We start from the raw sequence: 15,477 nt of genomic DNA, 5'->3' as shown, positions 1-15,477 counted from the left end.
GTTTGGTTCTTGCTCCCAATTAATTTAATAATTATCCGCTTAGAGGTACTGTTATGCTTTTTATTTAGATGTTTTGCTTCTGCTGGTCTGTGACCATAATGAAGTAAATTCATTCAATGTAAGGACATTATATTGTATATTCTGAAACATGTCTTAATTTCTAGGAGCTTTGTTTGCATACAAAATTGCTAGCTCCCATCAACTGTCCAATTGCTGACTTCTTGATGAAAGCTCCAGAACCACCTCCTGCTTTAATCATAAGAAATGCTGTACAGATGCTTAAGGTGAGTAAAATAAATAAAGCTACTCTTGTCCCTGTATTTTTATTTATAATGATTCCTAAAACACTAATTTTTTGCATAACTACTGAAATTACTAGCTCTGGAAAAAATCCGTAAGCACCTTTCCCAATTTCCTCAGTGCCCTACTTAATACTTCTCCTCTGAAGTTTGCCCTGGAAATATCTGATCAAAAGTGGCTTTACACGAGTCTGTGTTTGAATTGTTTGTATGAAACAATTCACTTGCATTTTCAGATGAAGCCACGACAAGAGAAATAGTTGCTAAGCTAATTGAAATTTGGAGTCTAGTCGTTACCTGCTTTTGAATTGTGCATTTCTTTGTACGCTGATTTTGTTTGCTCTTTTAAAAAATAGACAATAGATGCTATGGATACCTGGGAGGATCTGACAGAACTTGGCTATCATCTGGCTGACTTACCAGTAGAACCTCATCTTGGCAAAATGGTGCTGTGCGCCGTTGTTCTGAAGTGCCTGGATCCTATTCTGACAATAGCATGCACCCTTGCATACCGCGACCCATTCGTGTTACCTACACAGGCCTCTCAAAAGCGTGCAGCCATGCTGTGTAGAAAAAGATTTACTGCAGGAACATTTAGTGACCATATGGCTCTTCTCCGGGCTTTCCAGGTATTGCGAGTCTACAAAAACCCCCAAAAGACTTATGATCTTTGTGAAGTGTATCAGAAAGCAAGGAGGCGCTTAAGCTAGATTAACACATCTTGAAATGCTACCTAGTGTAGTCTAGTAAACTAATGTTATCGGAGGCCAATTACCAAGCCTTTCTACACCTTGTCTGCTCTGGCTGCTGCTTCTTGTCTCCCCCCCTTGCTACTTGCCACCTGCCACTTGTTCCCCTTTTAAACTGCTGCTAGCTGGAAAAAGCAGTGCTATGTTGATTGTATGTGTATCATCTTCCTTTGGCCTTTGCTTTATAAGACTGCTATTGCTCTGAACTGAGTCTGAGGGTGGGCTGCTTGGAGATATGCAAGCCCAGCTTTTGTATTGCGGTAGCGTTGTTTTAACAATCAGAAAAGATGAGTTTCTAATTTCCATTGAGCCATGGCTTTAATCACCTGGTTCATCTCCATTTTTCCATGAATCTCTTGTTTTTAAGTTGAATAATTGTACACAGATAATGCTGGAAGCTGTGCTATGGGAAAAGTATGTCCACATCCCCTCCTTGCAGTGAGGGGGATTGCTCTAATATTATGATTAAGTAAGGATTAATTAAAGTTATTTTTATCCATGATGCTAAGGAGAAATGTTAATAGCATGCTATCCATATTTCCTCATCTGCCCATTGATGCGGGGGGGGGGGAACCATGGACTTGCACTTGGATTCTTCTTTGCAAAGTGGTATAGCTGTTCCTAGCAATGTTCTGGTAGTTGAACAATGTAGAGAGAAGCCTTCAGGAATTGGGTATTCCCCAAATGTGTTCTGTTTCTTTCTCACTGGCTCAGAGTACTTGGGGCTTATACTATGTCAGGCTTATGCCATGACTGTTGCAAAAAGAGCTCATTCCCCACCTCTCCTGTGGTCAGATGAGATTGCAGGGACAGCAAGAGATTTTGACAGGTGGGCAGGGCAATCTGCCTGTGAATTGTGTGATATAGCAACACCATAGATAAATTATTGCTATTCTAGAAATCAAGGCTTTCTATACTAATGATCTGAACATCTTGAAATGTGTGTTTGTAAGGGGTTGCGTTCTGAATGGTTACTGAAGAAACATTAACTACTCTGAAAGTTCTTTTAAATCAACTTGTTTTTCAGGCATGGCAAAAGGCACGAAGCGATGGCTGGGAACGAGCTTTTTGTGAGAAGAATTTCCTTTCTCAGGCAACAATGGAGATTATCATAGGAATGAGAACACAGCTGCTTGGGCAACTCAGAGCATCAGGTAATATATATATATCTGTATATTTAATAACCTGAAATCTGCCCCACAAAGACTTCAAGCTTTCTTCCTGGATTTCACTGTACTACTGATTCCTGTGTATATGATCAGGGATACAGTTGCTATCTTTTGAGGGGTTTTTTGGAGCAGTTATCCTACAACCAAACCTTTGGTTTACTTACACTGAAAGCATATTCCACTTGTTACCACATTTTGAGGTGTTATGCTATTGCAGTGGATTGTAAATATGCCCCAGTTATGTGTATTTGTGGTTACACTAGTAATATTTGCTGTGTAGATTGTGTAGTGAATACTTACTGTTCTGTTATCCTAACAAAAGTGCACCTATGGCTGGTCCTATCCTGCTTTGAGCTTGCTTCAAGCCTCCGTGTTAAAATGAGATTTGCAGTTAAGAAGTAGTGGCTGAGTTTTAGACTGTGGATGGGAACATCCTTACTAATGATTATTGTAAACCTCTCTGGGAGTGTTTTCCAGCTGGAGAGCAGGGTAAAAATAAATAAGCCTGATAGCCCATCAAAGCCAAGAGCTAGTTTTAATTCAAAATGAGCTAATATTTTTGAGTTTGGCTCAGGAGCACAGAAAACTCAAGTGAGGTATTTTACGGGGAATTGTCAGGCGGCAGAGGAACCAACCCTCACGGCAGGTTGCCAGGAATGGATAAGACAAGAAAAAGTCCTTACCATCTGCTTTTTATTCAATATTTACAGAGAGAGGATTGGAACACAGCCTCCTGGAATAATGGCGTTGTCCCAAGTGACTCTCCACCCCCTTTTTCTCCCACTTCCTCATTCATCACCTTGTCTCCTACGGGTGGCACTGAGGGCCCTTTGCTTCTGAGCCCTTTGCTCTACTACTTTCAAGGCTCGCCGGGCTCTGGGAGGGGGCGGGTCTGGAATGCTTTCTAAAGGCACTGTGTCTGTCAGCTGTCCCCCCTCTAGTGTTTCTTTTTCCTCCTCTTCCATTATTTCTCAGCTTTCCCCCTCATCTGCCTCTGAGCTGTGACCTCCCTCAAACCCCTGTAGTAATTCTGAACTGTCTTCTTCTCTGGAAGGGTCAGGCTGGGGAGGCAGTCTCCACCATTCCTCCTATGCCCAGTCCCTGACAGGAATGGTGTTTCCGTAAGTTTCAGCAGGAAAGATTGTGTCCTGAGTTCAATGAGAAAATACTGTGTTTGGGTGTTGTTTGTTCTCGTGCAAAATAACTCTTATTCTCCCATTCTGCAACCAAGGCAAGATCCTTTGCAACCAAATGCCCGAGTTTCACTGCTCAGAATGGTATACTGTTAATGACAGAGTGGGAGCTAAAAAGGCTATGCCTGACATGCGTCTCTGAAGTTAATAATAGCTTTCTTAATTAGCAGGACATACATTTCTTTCTTTTTTTCTTTCTAGGTTTTGTAAGAGCCAGAGGTGGTGGCGACATAAGAGATGTTAACACCAACTCTGAGAACTGGGCTGTGGTGAAAGGTGCCTTAGTAGCTGGAATGTACCCCAATATAGTTCACGTTGACAGAGAGAACATTGTTTTGACTGGGCCAAAAGAAAAAAAAGTTAGATTTCATCCTACCTCCGTTCTTAGTCAGCCCCAGTATAAAAAGGTAAGAAGGTATAAAGTTTAAAATATTAGTGTGGGAGATATGAGAACCTCAGTTCTTCCATGAGCTTTGAATGTTTTGTTTATTTAGAAACGTATTTTAAATAATAGCAACCCATGACCGATACCAGTTGCTATTCTTAACGAGGAAGCAGAGATCTAGTAAAATAAGGTGGCACAAGCCTTTGCTGAGTTTCTTTGCTAAACTTGTTTTAGCACCAAATGGTATTACCTGATCTTGTTTCAGGACGTTTGTGTTGTAAAGGCCTTGTACAGTATTCCTCATGTGAACTGTGCGTCCCACCTCATGCAGCAGGATTTTACCCTTTCTTAAGGCTACCTGATGGGACGCGGGTGGTACCGTGGGTTAAACCACAGAGCCTAGGACTTGCCGATCAGAAGTTCGGCGGTTCGAATCCTCGCCATGGGGTGAGCTCCCGTTGCTCAGTCCCTGCTCCTGCCAACCTAGCAGTTTGAAAGCACATCAAAGTGCAAGTAGATAAATAGGTACTGCTCCGGTGGGAAGGTAAATGGCATTTCTGTGCACTGCTCTGGTTCGCCAGAAGCGGCTTAGTCATGCTGGCCACGTGACCCGGAAGCTGTACGTCGGCTCCCTCAGCCAAAAAAGCGAGATGAGCGCTGCAACCCCAGAGTCGGTCACGACTGGACCTAATGGTCAGGGGTCCCTTTACCTTTACCTTTAAGGCTACCTGACCATGTACTTTTGTTCTGCATAGCTTTTTGTGTGTTTTATATGGAGCTCCCGTAGTCTCCCATACAGCAATGAGGAGGTTCACAATGGTTTCGATTCATCAATGCTGCGCATTGGGTACTCCCTTCCCATTTTCTTCAGAGGGCTGGGGAAGTTTGCTTGCAAATGGATGTTTTAAATTGTCCCTTTTTATCGAACCGAAAGAAGCAATTCTGTTCCTTCTGTGTTACTGCCTAACAGATTCCTCCAGCGAATGGTCAAGTGGCAGCTATTCAGGCACTTCCCACGGACTGGCTCATATACGATGAAATGACAAGAGCCCACCGCATAGCCAATATCAGGTGCTGCTCAACTGTGACGCCAGTCACTGTGGCCCTCTTCTGTGGATCAGCTAGGTTGCCAAGTAATGCTTTGCAGGAGCCTTCCTCCTTCAGAGGTATAGTGCTAGAATAAGAAACACGGTTTTAATATGCATGTGTGGGTACATCTAATCCACTTGTTGACTTGTGTTAGCAGTTGTTAAGAGCTGTTTGTTTCCTGCGCTAAAGTAAAATAAACATTTTTTTTATAATGGGATGGGGAATGAAAAATTGGCACTTGCTCTTCTCATTTTCCCCTCTTAAATTCAAACCGATTGTTGGGTTCTGTTCATTATTTTAAAGTCTGGAAGCAGCTTCATACATTATGTTTTCTTGTAGGGAAAGCGCCTCACTGTTGGGAAGAAAATGTAGATTGTCTTGCCTTTAGCAGCTCTTTCAAACAGTTCATTTTTTTAATGCTTTGTTAAAATAAATATGAATGTGGTTACTGTCATATAAGCTAACCTGTTAAGTAAATGAGATAAAAGCAAAAGGCAGCTGTATATTGCAAATAATAAAACTAAGCAGAGTACAAAAAAGAAAGAAAGAAAGAGAAAAAGAAAGAAAGAAATGAGTTGGAGTCCCGGAAAGCTTGGGTAACTGTAAGATCTTAAATGTCATGACTGTCATCACCTCATTCCAGAGAGTGAGTGCTATCGTTGGGAAGGCCCAGTTCTGTGTTGCTAGGTATCCTGTTCTCAGGTTATTTAGCGCTTTAAATGTCAACAACTAATAGGGTGTGAGTGCAGATCTTACAACACTGGTGTAACATGTCAGTCTGGGTGTCCCACTAAGTCACCTAGCAGCTGCATTTTCCATTAGCTGCAGTTTCTGAACCAGGCACCAAGGTAGGAAGTTAGCAGATTAATCCTGATGCATATTAAGAATGCATACATTTCATAATTGTTGTCGGTTTAAGTACGGAGTACAGTAAATGTTAATGTCTGAGATCTGCCTTTCTCTAATATAGTGGATGGTGTTCCTAATGACAGCAGTGATAGTGAGATGGAAGACAGAACTACTGCTAACTTGGCTGCCTTGAAACTGGATGAATGGCTTCATTTCAAATTAGACCCAGAGGTGCGTACTTCATCTGAAAAAAATTGAAAGGAAAAAACTCAGTCTTGAGAATTGCTTTCAGCATTTTGACCTCAGAATGACTTAAAATTAGGATTCCAGGCTCAAAAACTGACCACTGAATGAAACAGAACTCTTTGCTCTCTCGTTTCACCCAGCATCGTAATTACTTTTTATAAATCTCTGATGCGACCACATTAAAATATATGTTCTAGATACTGCATCTAAACAAACAAAAACCCCACTGTTGTACAGTAGGAAATGGTGCACAAAAAGGGGAGTCAAAATAAATTAAACAAGGGATTGGAACCATTTCCATATGAGAAAAGGTTAAAATGTTTGGAGGACTTAGTTGGGAGAGATCAGCTGGGAGCTGGGGCTTGGTCTTCACCAATATGTGGAATTAATACCTAGTTGGATGGGTGGGGTACAAATAAAATTAATAATAATGATTATTATTATCATTATTTTAAATAAACAGCAAGGGGACCTTAGTGTGTTTTTATAACATCATACATGATGTGAAGAAAGTTGTTGGAGGTATTTTCCCCTCTCTCTCAGTTAAATTAAATTAATTGGCTTTAGATTCAGAGACTGCATAATTAACATGGTATTTGCTATCCTGAAATGTGGTGATGGCCACTGACTTAGATGACTTTAGAAGGTGGTTACATTGATCTTCTATAAGTGTCCATTATAGAGGCTACTATCTCTACTGGCTAAATGGAAGCTCCAGATTTGATGAATGTATGGAGGTTGGAGGTAGGAACAGGACACATAAACCTGTGCACTTCGCCTGGGTGGAAAGAGCAGATGTTTCAACCATTTATTGATGTTGATTTAGATTGAACTCCCTCTTCCTTAGCCATTCATGTCCTTTCACCTATGTAAACGGTGCTGCAAGAAAGCCATGCAGGGGCAGTTTAATTCTGCACCTATCCCAGTTCTTCCTATATCCCTATGAGAATAATCATCCCAGTTGAAAAACTTGAAATTCTTTGCCGATGGGCATGGTTACAGATATAACAGAGGAATGAAGTATTAATTAAAATACTTTTTAAAAAAAATCTTCCAAACATTTGTTCCAAAATGTTTTCAGGAATCATGTTGCTGACATCAAACTTCCTCAAAGTATTGGAGTTATCAAAACTATTTAATACACTTATATTCAATAAAGGGCCACCAAGCGTTCTTGGAAGGGTCTCCAAGACATATATATATTAAATTATAAACTATATTTATTACAGGCTGCTAGCCTACTCCTGCAATTGAGGCAAAAATGGCATAGTTTATTTTTACGGCGCATGAGAGCTCCTTCAAAGCCCTGGTCTCAAGTTGATGAGGCAACCATACGAGCAATCATTGCTGTTTTAAGCACTGAAGAACAGTCCGCAGGTCTACAGCAGCCTTCGGGAATTGGGCAAAGACCAAGACCCATGTCATCTGAAGAACTTCCTCTAGCGTCTTCATGGAGATCAAACACTAGCCGAAAAAGCTCAGCAGAAGCAGAATTCGCAGACGATGCTTTTAATGCTGAAAGGTCAGTATCTAGTGGATAGTACTGTCCGCAGTACTGTGCTCTGTGCCTGCCGTGAATAGGAAGCACATAGTGTGCACAGGGTTTAACCCCGTGAGGTGTCTGTATTCTTTAAAGCTCACCTTGGCCCTCCACATTTTTTGAGACTCCCATCAACCTCAGCTAGGATGGCCAGTGATCTAGGATGATGGGAATTGTAGTTCAGCAACATACAGAGGGCTGTTGGTTGGCCATCTCTGCTTTACAAGTAGCAAGAAGGGATGAAGCTGTAGTTTTTTCCCTAGCAGGAGAGGACCAGAGGTGGCATAAGCTCTCTTCTCTGTGTCCACTCATTGCTTGTCGCTCAGCAGTTGCAAACCCACAGTTGGGTCACCTCAAACTAATACATTGTATTTCTTGATGGAGGGAGAGTTCTTGACTGGTGTTTAGGCTCCTGACCTAATCTGACAGTGCATGCCCATAGAAAGTCATATTGTGGTTGTGCGTCTTTTGCAAACAGAAGTGAAATCTGAGGTTCTATGCTTTCCTACATCTTCCTTGCATTTTGGTTGACTTGTTGCTTCCACTCACCAAAATATCTGAAGCTTTACTAAAATGCATTAGGACAAAATAGGGATAGCTGGACCGAATTTTAATTGAGTCCCCCTCCTCCGAACTTTTCAAGAGTGCCTCTCCTGCCTGGTCCAGTAAAGCCATTGAGGAGGAGGGCAGACTTACAAACACAAAACTTTATATGTAAAGATACTTCATGGAATCCCAGTTTTCTATTATGGGGGCATGCACATACACCCTCTCTCTCACACACATATGTGCACATACGTACATGAATTTTTTTAAACTTTAGAATATACTGCTAAAAAATAAGAATTGTCATGTGTAACAGACACAAGTATGCTACCATTTAAGCTTAACGTAATTTCAGCATCATTAAAAAGGTAATCTAATAATACTGGAACATATTCAGGACCATTTTTAATAATTTTGAAATTAGTTTTCACACAACACTGATGGCTAACAGAGTAGTTTTAAAAATATGCAGCGTTAACAAAAAAGCTTATTGTTCAACAATATTCATTTCTTTGCAGTATTTAAAAACAATCAGCAAGAACCAGAAATATATAGAAAAGCAAAGGAATATTTATGAAGGACTTGAGCATAATATGAACTTAGTCTTCAACATGTTTGTAAAATGTCTCTAAAACAACTTGAAAATATATAGCCGTTTTCTCTTTCAGAAATCCCCCCAAAGCAACTTTAAGCTATGATATAAACAAAGAACAGAACAATACAATATTAAGGTAACGTTCCGATTTTTAAAGCTTTTAAAAAGCACACTTCAAAGAATACAAGGCAATTTGACAAGAGAAAAATAAATAGAATAGATTGCTTACTAAGGAAATATAAAAATAGTGAATTGCACTGTCCCTTCTCCAGAAAGTTTAAATTACTTGCTCATATGAACTACAGGGGAAGGAAAGAACAAGGCATTGGTGCTGTTTGACTCTAGCAGCCATTACACCAGTCTGCCTTCTCATACTTAGTTCCACAGTGATAAATGGTAACTGGCAAACGGCTGCTGTGCAGTCTGCTGCTGCTGCTGCTGCTGAATAACTTGTCTGGAAACCTGTTATCCTTGCTTGCCTGTCTTTGTCCCTATGCCGCTTTTTGATGCATATTGGGTTGCTAGTATATACAGAAAAACTGCTTCCGCCTGTCGACCAGAGTTTGTAACCCCTTAAGTGTGAGCAGATGGCATCTTCAGGAAACCTCTTAGAGCAGGGGAGGCCAACCTGTGGCTCTTCAAGATGCTGTCAGATTCCAGCTCTCATCAAACCCAGGCCAACATGGACAATGGTCAGGGATCATGGGAGTTGTAGTCCTAACATCTGGAGGGCCATGGTCTCCTATCAATTCCCTAGAATTGCTTGATCCTCATTAAACCTGGTTTTCTGCTTTCAACTTAATAGAGTTCTAATGAAGTCTGCATCTCCAGCATTTCACCAACCCCTGAAATACAAAGAGAGAAGCGTTTTGCATTCCAAACGAAGCACAGATGATAGGTCAGACCAGTCGTCTGTGAAATCTACGGACAGCAGCAGTTTCCCCAGCCCCTGTGCCAGTCCTTCTCCTCCGTCATCTGGGAAGGTACAGTAGCTGTTCTTTATCCTGTTTTAAATTTTTGGAAGCTGCTGACTGCTTGCTGAAATAATAAAATCAGACATAGTACCCTGGAGCTGACAACATTTTGCAAATATTGCTGGTTTGATTTCCTTTTCTGGAGTACATGGTTCAAGCTCTTTCAGATAAATTTGTATGGCTTATTTCTTTGCCACCTTGAACCAGGAGTACCCTCTCAGAGGTTTTTGTGTCTATATGTAGAGCAGAAACACAAATACCTTGAGAATCATTGAAGAAAATTAAGGGATCGGTAGATCTTAGGCTAAATCGAGAGCCGTAGAAATGTTTAAAAACATAACGTTTTAAAAGAGCTGACTACTTTTGTATAATCCTGTTCTCTCCTCACTTCAGTTTTGGTTGACTAGGGTACTTGATTCATTCTCCTAAGAGCCAGAAAACCAGCTCTGCTTAGATACCAGAGCTGACTTCATTTGGTAAAATATGACCTGTACGTTTATCCTACAAGATTTTTGGCATTCAACAAGAACTGGTCCTAAATGTACAGGCTGCTTCTAGAGACCTATTGACAGCAGATGGCAGAAGGGGCAGAGCTGGTTGTTTGTCCCTAAACTGTAGTTGTGCTAGAGATCCCAATAAAATTCAACTTGATGTATTGCAACATTGCATTACTACCTTAATTTGCAATGTTTTGTATTTACATTCTTTTGACATCAAAGATACCAACTATTGAACTACTTTCCACAAGAATGGTATGGTCATACCTTAAAAAATACCTTTAAAGGTAATACCTTAAAAAAACAACAAGAAGTGTCTAATCATTGTCCTGGTTTTCCTATAATTCTAAGGCAGACCATGGCTTAGTGCAAATGCATGAACATGTAGATTTCTGCAGACAAGATTGCAGCTGCAAGGCTCCTCTTCCAGTCATGCTTCTGCCATGGTACTCGGGGCTGAACCTTAGTGTTACCTTCAGATCTGTGGTCATGATTTATCTCTTTCCAGAAAAAACCACAAGTTGTACCATGGTTCTAAGGTTTCACTGTTGAATTTGAATGTAATACCCAGCCAAAATATAGCCTATCCCCAGGTAGTGCAGCTGTGGTCTTGTTGTTGTTGTTTAGCCATTTAGTCGTGTCGGACTCTTCGTGACCCCATGGACCAGAGCACGCCAGGCACTCCTGTCTTCCACTGCCTCCCGCAGTTTGGTCAGACTCATGCTGGTAGCTTCGAGAACACTATCCAACCATCTCGTCCTCTGTCGTCCCCTTCTCCTTGTGCCCTCCATCTTTCCCAACCTCTGGGTCTTTTCCAGGGAGTCTTCTCTTCTCTTGAGGTGGCCAAAGTATTGGAGCCTCAGCTTCAGGATCTGTCCTTCCAGTGAGCACGCAGGGCTGATTTCCTTCAGAATGGATAGGTTTGATCTTCTTGCAGTCCATGGGACTCTCAAGAGTCTCCTCCAGCACCATAATTCAAAAGCATCAATTCTTTGGCGATCAGCCTTCTTTATGTGGTCTTACTTACTGTTAATTGCTGGGACATAGTGGGTTGAGTGTGTCCAAACATTACAAAAGGTATCTGTTTTTGCAGGGCTCCAAGTCTCCTTCTCCAAGACCAAATATGCCAGTTCGATACTTCATTATGAAAAGCAGCAACCTGAGAAACCTTGAGATTTCACAGCAGAAGGGCATTTGGTCTACAACCCCAAGTAATGAGCGAAAACTGAACCGAGCCTTTTGGGAGAGCAGTGTTGTTTACTTAGTATTTTCTGTTCAGGGATCAGGACACTTTCAGGTGAGAAATTGATACACTGAAGTTGATGAGTATGTTGCAAAATTGTTACCAGACTATAACAACATCTGCTACATTCACAACATTTACCTTGCTATAATTTGTCCTTTTCCTTCCTCCAGTGATGCAATATAGGCAACTTGTGTGTAGAGTTAATTTCTTAATTTTTCAAGTTGTGATCTGACAAAGGACTACTACTAGAAACAGGCAACCTCACATGAAAAATGGGGTTGAAATCCACCCTGGGAGTGACTTTTATACAGAACTAGATCCACAATGTAATCCTCCTAACTTATTTTCATCTTCATGGTAGTAAACAGTATTCTCAAACATGGTAGTAAACAGTATTCTCAAACATGGTAGTAAACAGTATCCTCAAACTTCAGCCACTTAACATTTACATTTTCTTTTTTGTAAACAAAAAGCACCCGCGGCAACTAAGCACCTGAAGAAAAACAGCTGACTGAATCTTTACCCCAGACAGTAGTAAGATTCATGTGGTTTTTCAAGCAAAAAACAACCCAGATAAGCAGCGAAGTCGCCTCCTTCTGCAGCACTACACGTGGCGTTATTGGGGGGCATTTTGCCACGCCAAAGCATTTGAATTTGGCTTGAGATAGGAAAACAACTTCTAAAACCCTCTTTCTGTTTTATGAATTAATGTATTGAGGTAAAAAAAAAAAAGAATGCTGTGCATTTTTTCAAGCAAAAACTGGTCAGAGAAGCATATTAAAATATTCTTCTCCTGACACATGGTTTTATTTTGGATATCCTGCTCCCCCAAGAAATATTAGAAGTCAGCTTGGGATAAAAAGACAACCCATTAACCTATCAGGTTTTTTTCCTACTAAGTGAGAATAGATGCTCTCCAACTAAGCCATACTTGGAATAAACCTACTGAGATTGATGGACTTCAGTTAATTTATTTCAATGGTCCTACTCTGATTTGGATAGCACCTGATGTGGTACAGAGTAAAAACTGATTTTATTTAGATTCTAACATTTTAAATGTGTTGTAGGGCTTTGCTCGAATGTCTTCAGAGATTGGGCGTGAGAAGAGTCAGGACTGGGGTTCTGCTGGCTTAGGAGGAGTATTCAAGGTGGAGTGGATCCGGAAAGAAAGTCTTCCTTTTCAGTTTGCTCACCACTTACTCAACCCTTGGAACGACAACAAGAAAGTACAAATAAGTCGAGATGGCCAGGTATGTTGGTTTTACAGCCCTGAGTACAAGGATATGCTCAAGGATGGATTACTTGATTCCCTCTGTCTTCCTTGTCAAGAATGTCTTGACATAGTTCATTTTTTAAAACCGGTAATGGCCAGTTTTATCTCACTATTTAAAATAACATCAAGATGTAAGAAATTTCCCTGTAGAGTGAAGGACGTAACTTCGGCTTTGTAATTGAAGCAGCCTCTACTGAGGCTAGTTGTCATTTCCACGTAGTGGTCTCCTTTTTATATCCGGGCCTTATAACACCATCACTTTCCCCCCTCCCCTGGTGTAGGAACTGGAACCTCAGGTTGGTGAACAGTTGCTACAGCTCTGGGACCGTATTCCTTTAGGAGAGAAAAATGCGGCTGATTGAAAATACGACGGGCAGCTTTTGAGGTATACTCTCCAGATGAGAATGTGAATGAATTTGAAGGTTTTCTAACCCTGTTGGTGAAGCTTAGAGAAAGTAGTAGCTGTTCTCAAGTGGTTATTGATGTAATATTGGATAGATCCACACGTCACTAGATTTTAAGGCTAGGAGAGGGGGAAGTGGAGCTAAAATACTGCACCAGGGTGACAGCTGTGGAGGGAGGATGCAGAGTGAAAGGCCAATAGAGCAGCCAAGTGAAGCAGAAGATTGCAAGGCCAGCGTAGTAATTTCCTGTGTTTTAAAATGCTCTTCCAGAACAAGCTTGATGTACAGAGTGACCACTTGAGAAAATCACATTGCCATTTGCCAAAATTAAGCAGAAGTTTTTGTTTGACGAATAAAGACTTAAAACTTTGTCGTTCTCCTCCACAGTTCCACCTCCTGTGAAATAGATAATGTGCTAAGATCACCAGTGCACCTAAAGAAGGAAATGCCTGAGGGAAATGAGCTGCAGGCAGTCAGCAGCACTCCTCTAGCACAGACTAGATTGGATGTGGCTGTGTTCTGGTTTGAAGGAAACAATGTGGACTGCTCTTATTTTCATTGAGAAGTTTGTTCTTTTTCATTCACTTTGAAGTTTCAAATGTTAAGACACCCAAACTCCAAATGGTGGGTCACCAAAGCAGACCAAAGCTGCTGTGGAAATTTTAACCGTGTTGTAATTTAAAGCAGTAGGTCTGGGGAAAATGAGTAATATTCATCTGGATAGAATCCTTTTCCAACAAGGCTCAAGGGAAAAGAAATGGAGGTACAGCTTCGAAGTTGAAAGGGTTGTGAACACCTTCTGCTACTGGACTAAAACACTGAGTAGACAAAGCAGTGAAAAGAGCCTCCTCCCCTCAGATTAAATCCAATTTAAATGATGAGTGCCTTTTGTCAGAAAGCTGGCTTTGGGGTGTTTTAATTTTGACTTTATTCTGTGTCCATTATGTGCTTGCAGAAATGGGCATGGATTTCCTAATTCTTTGCTCGTAGCGGGTGCATCAGGAACAGCTCTTCAGTTTTGAAGGAAAGGTATCTTTAAGGAACCATTTTGTTTTGATTAGCCTTCCTCTTAAAACAATCACCAGCAACCTTTTTCTCCTAACCAAAATTGCCTACAAGTTCCTTGTAGTGTGCCCTTTTGATTTTCTTTTTCACTTGCCATATTTCTTTTGACTTGATTTGTCTAAATAGCTCCCACCTACATTGTGCAAATATATAATCTGTTGTACTTTGCTTGTACAGCCCCCCACTCAATCTCTTTCCTGTAGTTTCGTTTTTTAAAAGCACGATGGCCAAATCAGCTTTTCTGCAGAGCATTTGAACAGGGATGGTTTAATTACTGAGCAGTCTTCTAAGTTAAGAATGTTAAAAAGGCAATTATTTGCCACAGACCACTAATAAAAGGATAAAACTACAGTGGATTAGCTTTTACATGAATTTGGGATTTGAATTTCTTGGCTTTGCATTTCGTTGTTAAGGGTTTTTTACATTTTCATGTATAGATTGAACTTATTTGTGATTTTTGAGCATGTGTAATTGAGTTCCTCTGTACATCTCGTCGCATTTTCTTGTTAATTTTTACTACTAACTAATGCCAGTCATTTACCAGTTTACCAGTTTTAAGTTGGAAATAAGATGTATTTAGAATAAAGCCATTTTGTTTTTAGCTGATTGGTGTTTTGGAGCAATTTCTACCGCAGAGAGTAACCTGTTATCAAAGCACTATATCTACCAAGAATTAGTTCTTCACATCTGATTGTTTAATTGCATTCATTGTCAGGTTGTATATAGCAACAATAAGTATTCTGTTCTACTTCTTCTTCAGGTACCATTGATATACAAACTGCAGTAACCTAATACAGCTTAAAAAGGAAATTAGGAAGAAGGCTGTCTTACATGTTTCTTCTAAATGTTTTCAAGATCAGGATTCAGGTGCAGCTATTCTCGGGCACAAAGGAAATGTGATCAGTTACATGCTTTTTTTGCTATAGGCTAGATATTTCTAAAGCACAAAATAATAATAAGTTATATGAAAATATAGTGTCAGCATGGTTGGGTTGTATGTACATTCCTCCCCTAAATAAAGTTTACATGCACACAGGCTTATTATTCCTGTTAGTGAATTTCATCGACTTCTAAAAAGCTGAATAATCTTTTTCATAGTACGACTTAATTATGCGCAAGCTTAAAGGGTCCTCCTTTCCTAGTCACCGCTACAGGGTTAACCAGTCACTACGTTCTGAACTGATAGTTCACTGTTCATCTGTCTTTCCTTATCTACCTTGGTCTTTTAATAAAAACGAAAGGTGAGTAGCCAGTGGAGATTCTGGTTCCTATGATGTCTGCTCTGCTCTGGAACTGGGGTGTGTGCTCATAAATAAAGTAGCTATAGTGCTGAAAACTAGGGGAGTATGGTAGGTAAA

General features: G+C 40.6%; 1 protein-coding gene across 3 annotated transcripts in view; it reads left to right on the top strand.

The window, feature by feature from the left end:
* The window catches only part of YTHDC2 (YTH N6-methyladenosine RNA binding protein C2), a 34,100-nt gene extending 18,945 nt beyond the window's left edge, over positions 1-15,155 (top strand). The window contains exons 19-31 of one of the 3 annotated variants that reach the window (XM_028748340.2): positions 165-284; positions 656-928; positions 2,076-2,202; positions 3,612-3,817; positions 4,766-4,961; positions 5,855-5,964; positions 7,209-7,501; positions 8,734-8,796; positions 9,466-9,643; positions 11,225-11,428; positions 12,445-12,627; positions 12,932-13,035; positions 14,880-15,155. In XM_028748340.2, the coding sequence (XP_028604173.1) occupies positions 165-284; positions 656-928; positions 2,076-2,202; positions 3,612-3,817; positions 4,766-4,961; positions 5,855-5,964; positions 7,209-7,501; positions 8,734-8,796; positions 9,466-9,643; positions 11,225-11,428; positions 12,445-12,627; positions 12,932-13,012 (2,034 nt within the window). In that variant the 3' untranslated portion in view covers positions 13,013-13,035; positions 14,880-15,155. Of the gene's footprint in view, positions 1-164; positions 285-655; positions 929-2,075; positions 2,203-3,611; positions 3,818-4,765; positions 4,962-5,854; positions 5,965-7,208; positions 7,502-8,733; positions 8,797-9,465; positions 9,644-11,224; positions 11,429-12,444; positions 12,628-12,931; positions 13,036-13,441 lie in introns of all 3 variants that reach the window. The other 2 variants (XM_028748339.2, XM_077936125.1) reach the window with 2 other exon arrangements.
* Positions 15,156-15,477: the final 322 nt, after the last annotated feature.

Source organism: Podarcis muralis, chromosome 11, assembly GCF_964188315.1.
Source record: "Podarcis muralis chromosome 11, rPodMur119.hap1.1, whole genome shotgun sequence".
Lineage (NCBI taxonomy): Eukaryota > Metazoa > Chordata > Lepidosauria > Squamata > Lacertidae > Podarcis > Podarcis muralis.
Note: the sequence above shows the minus strand (reverse complement) of the source record. Positions and strands in the feature narration are given on the sequence as shown.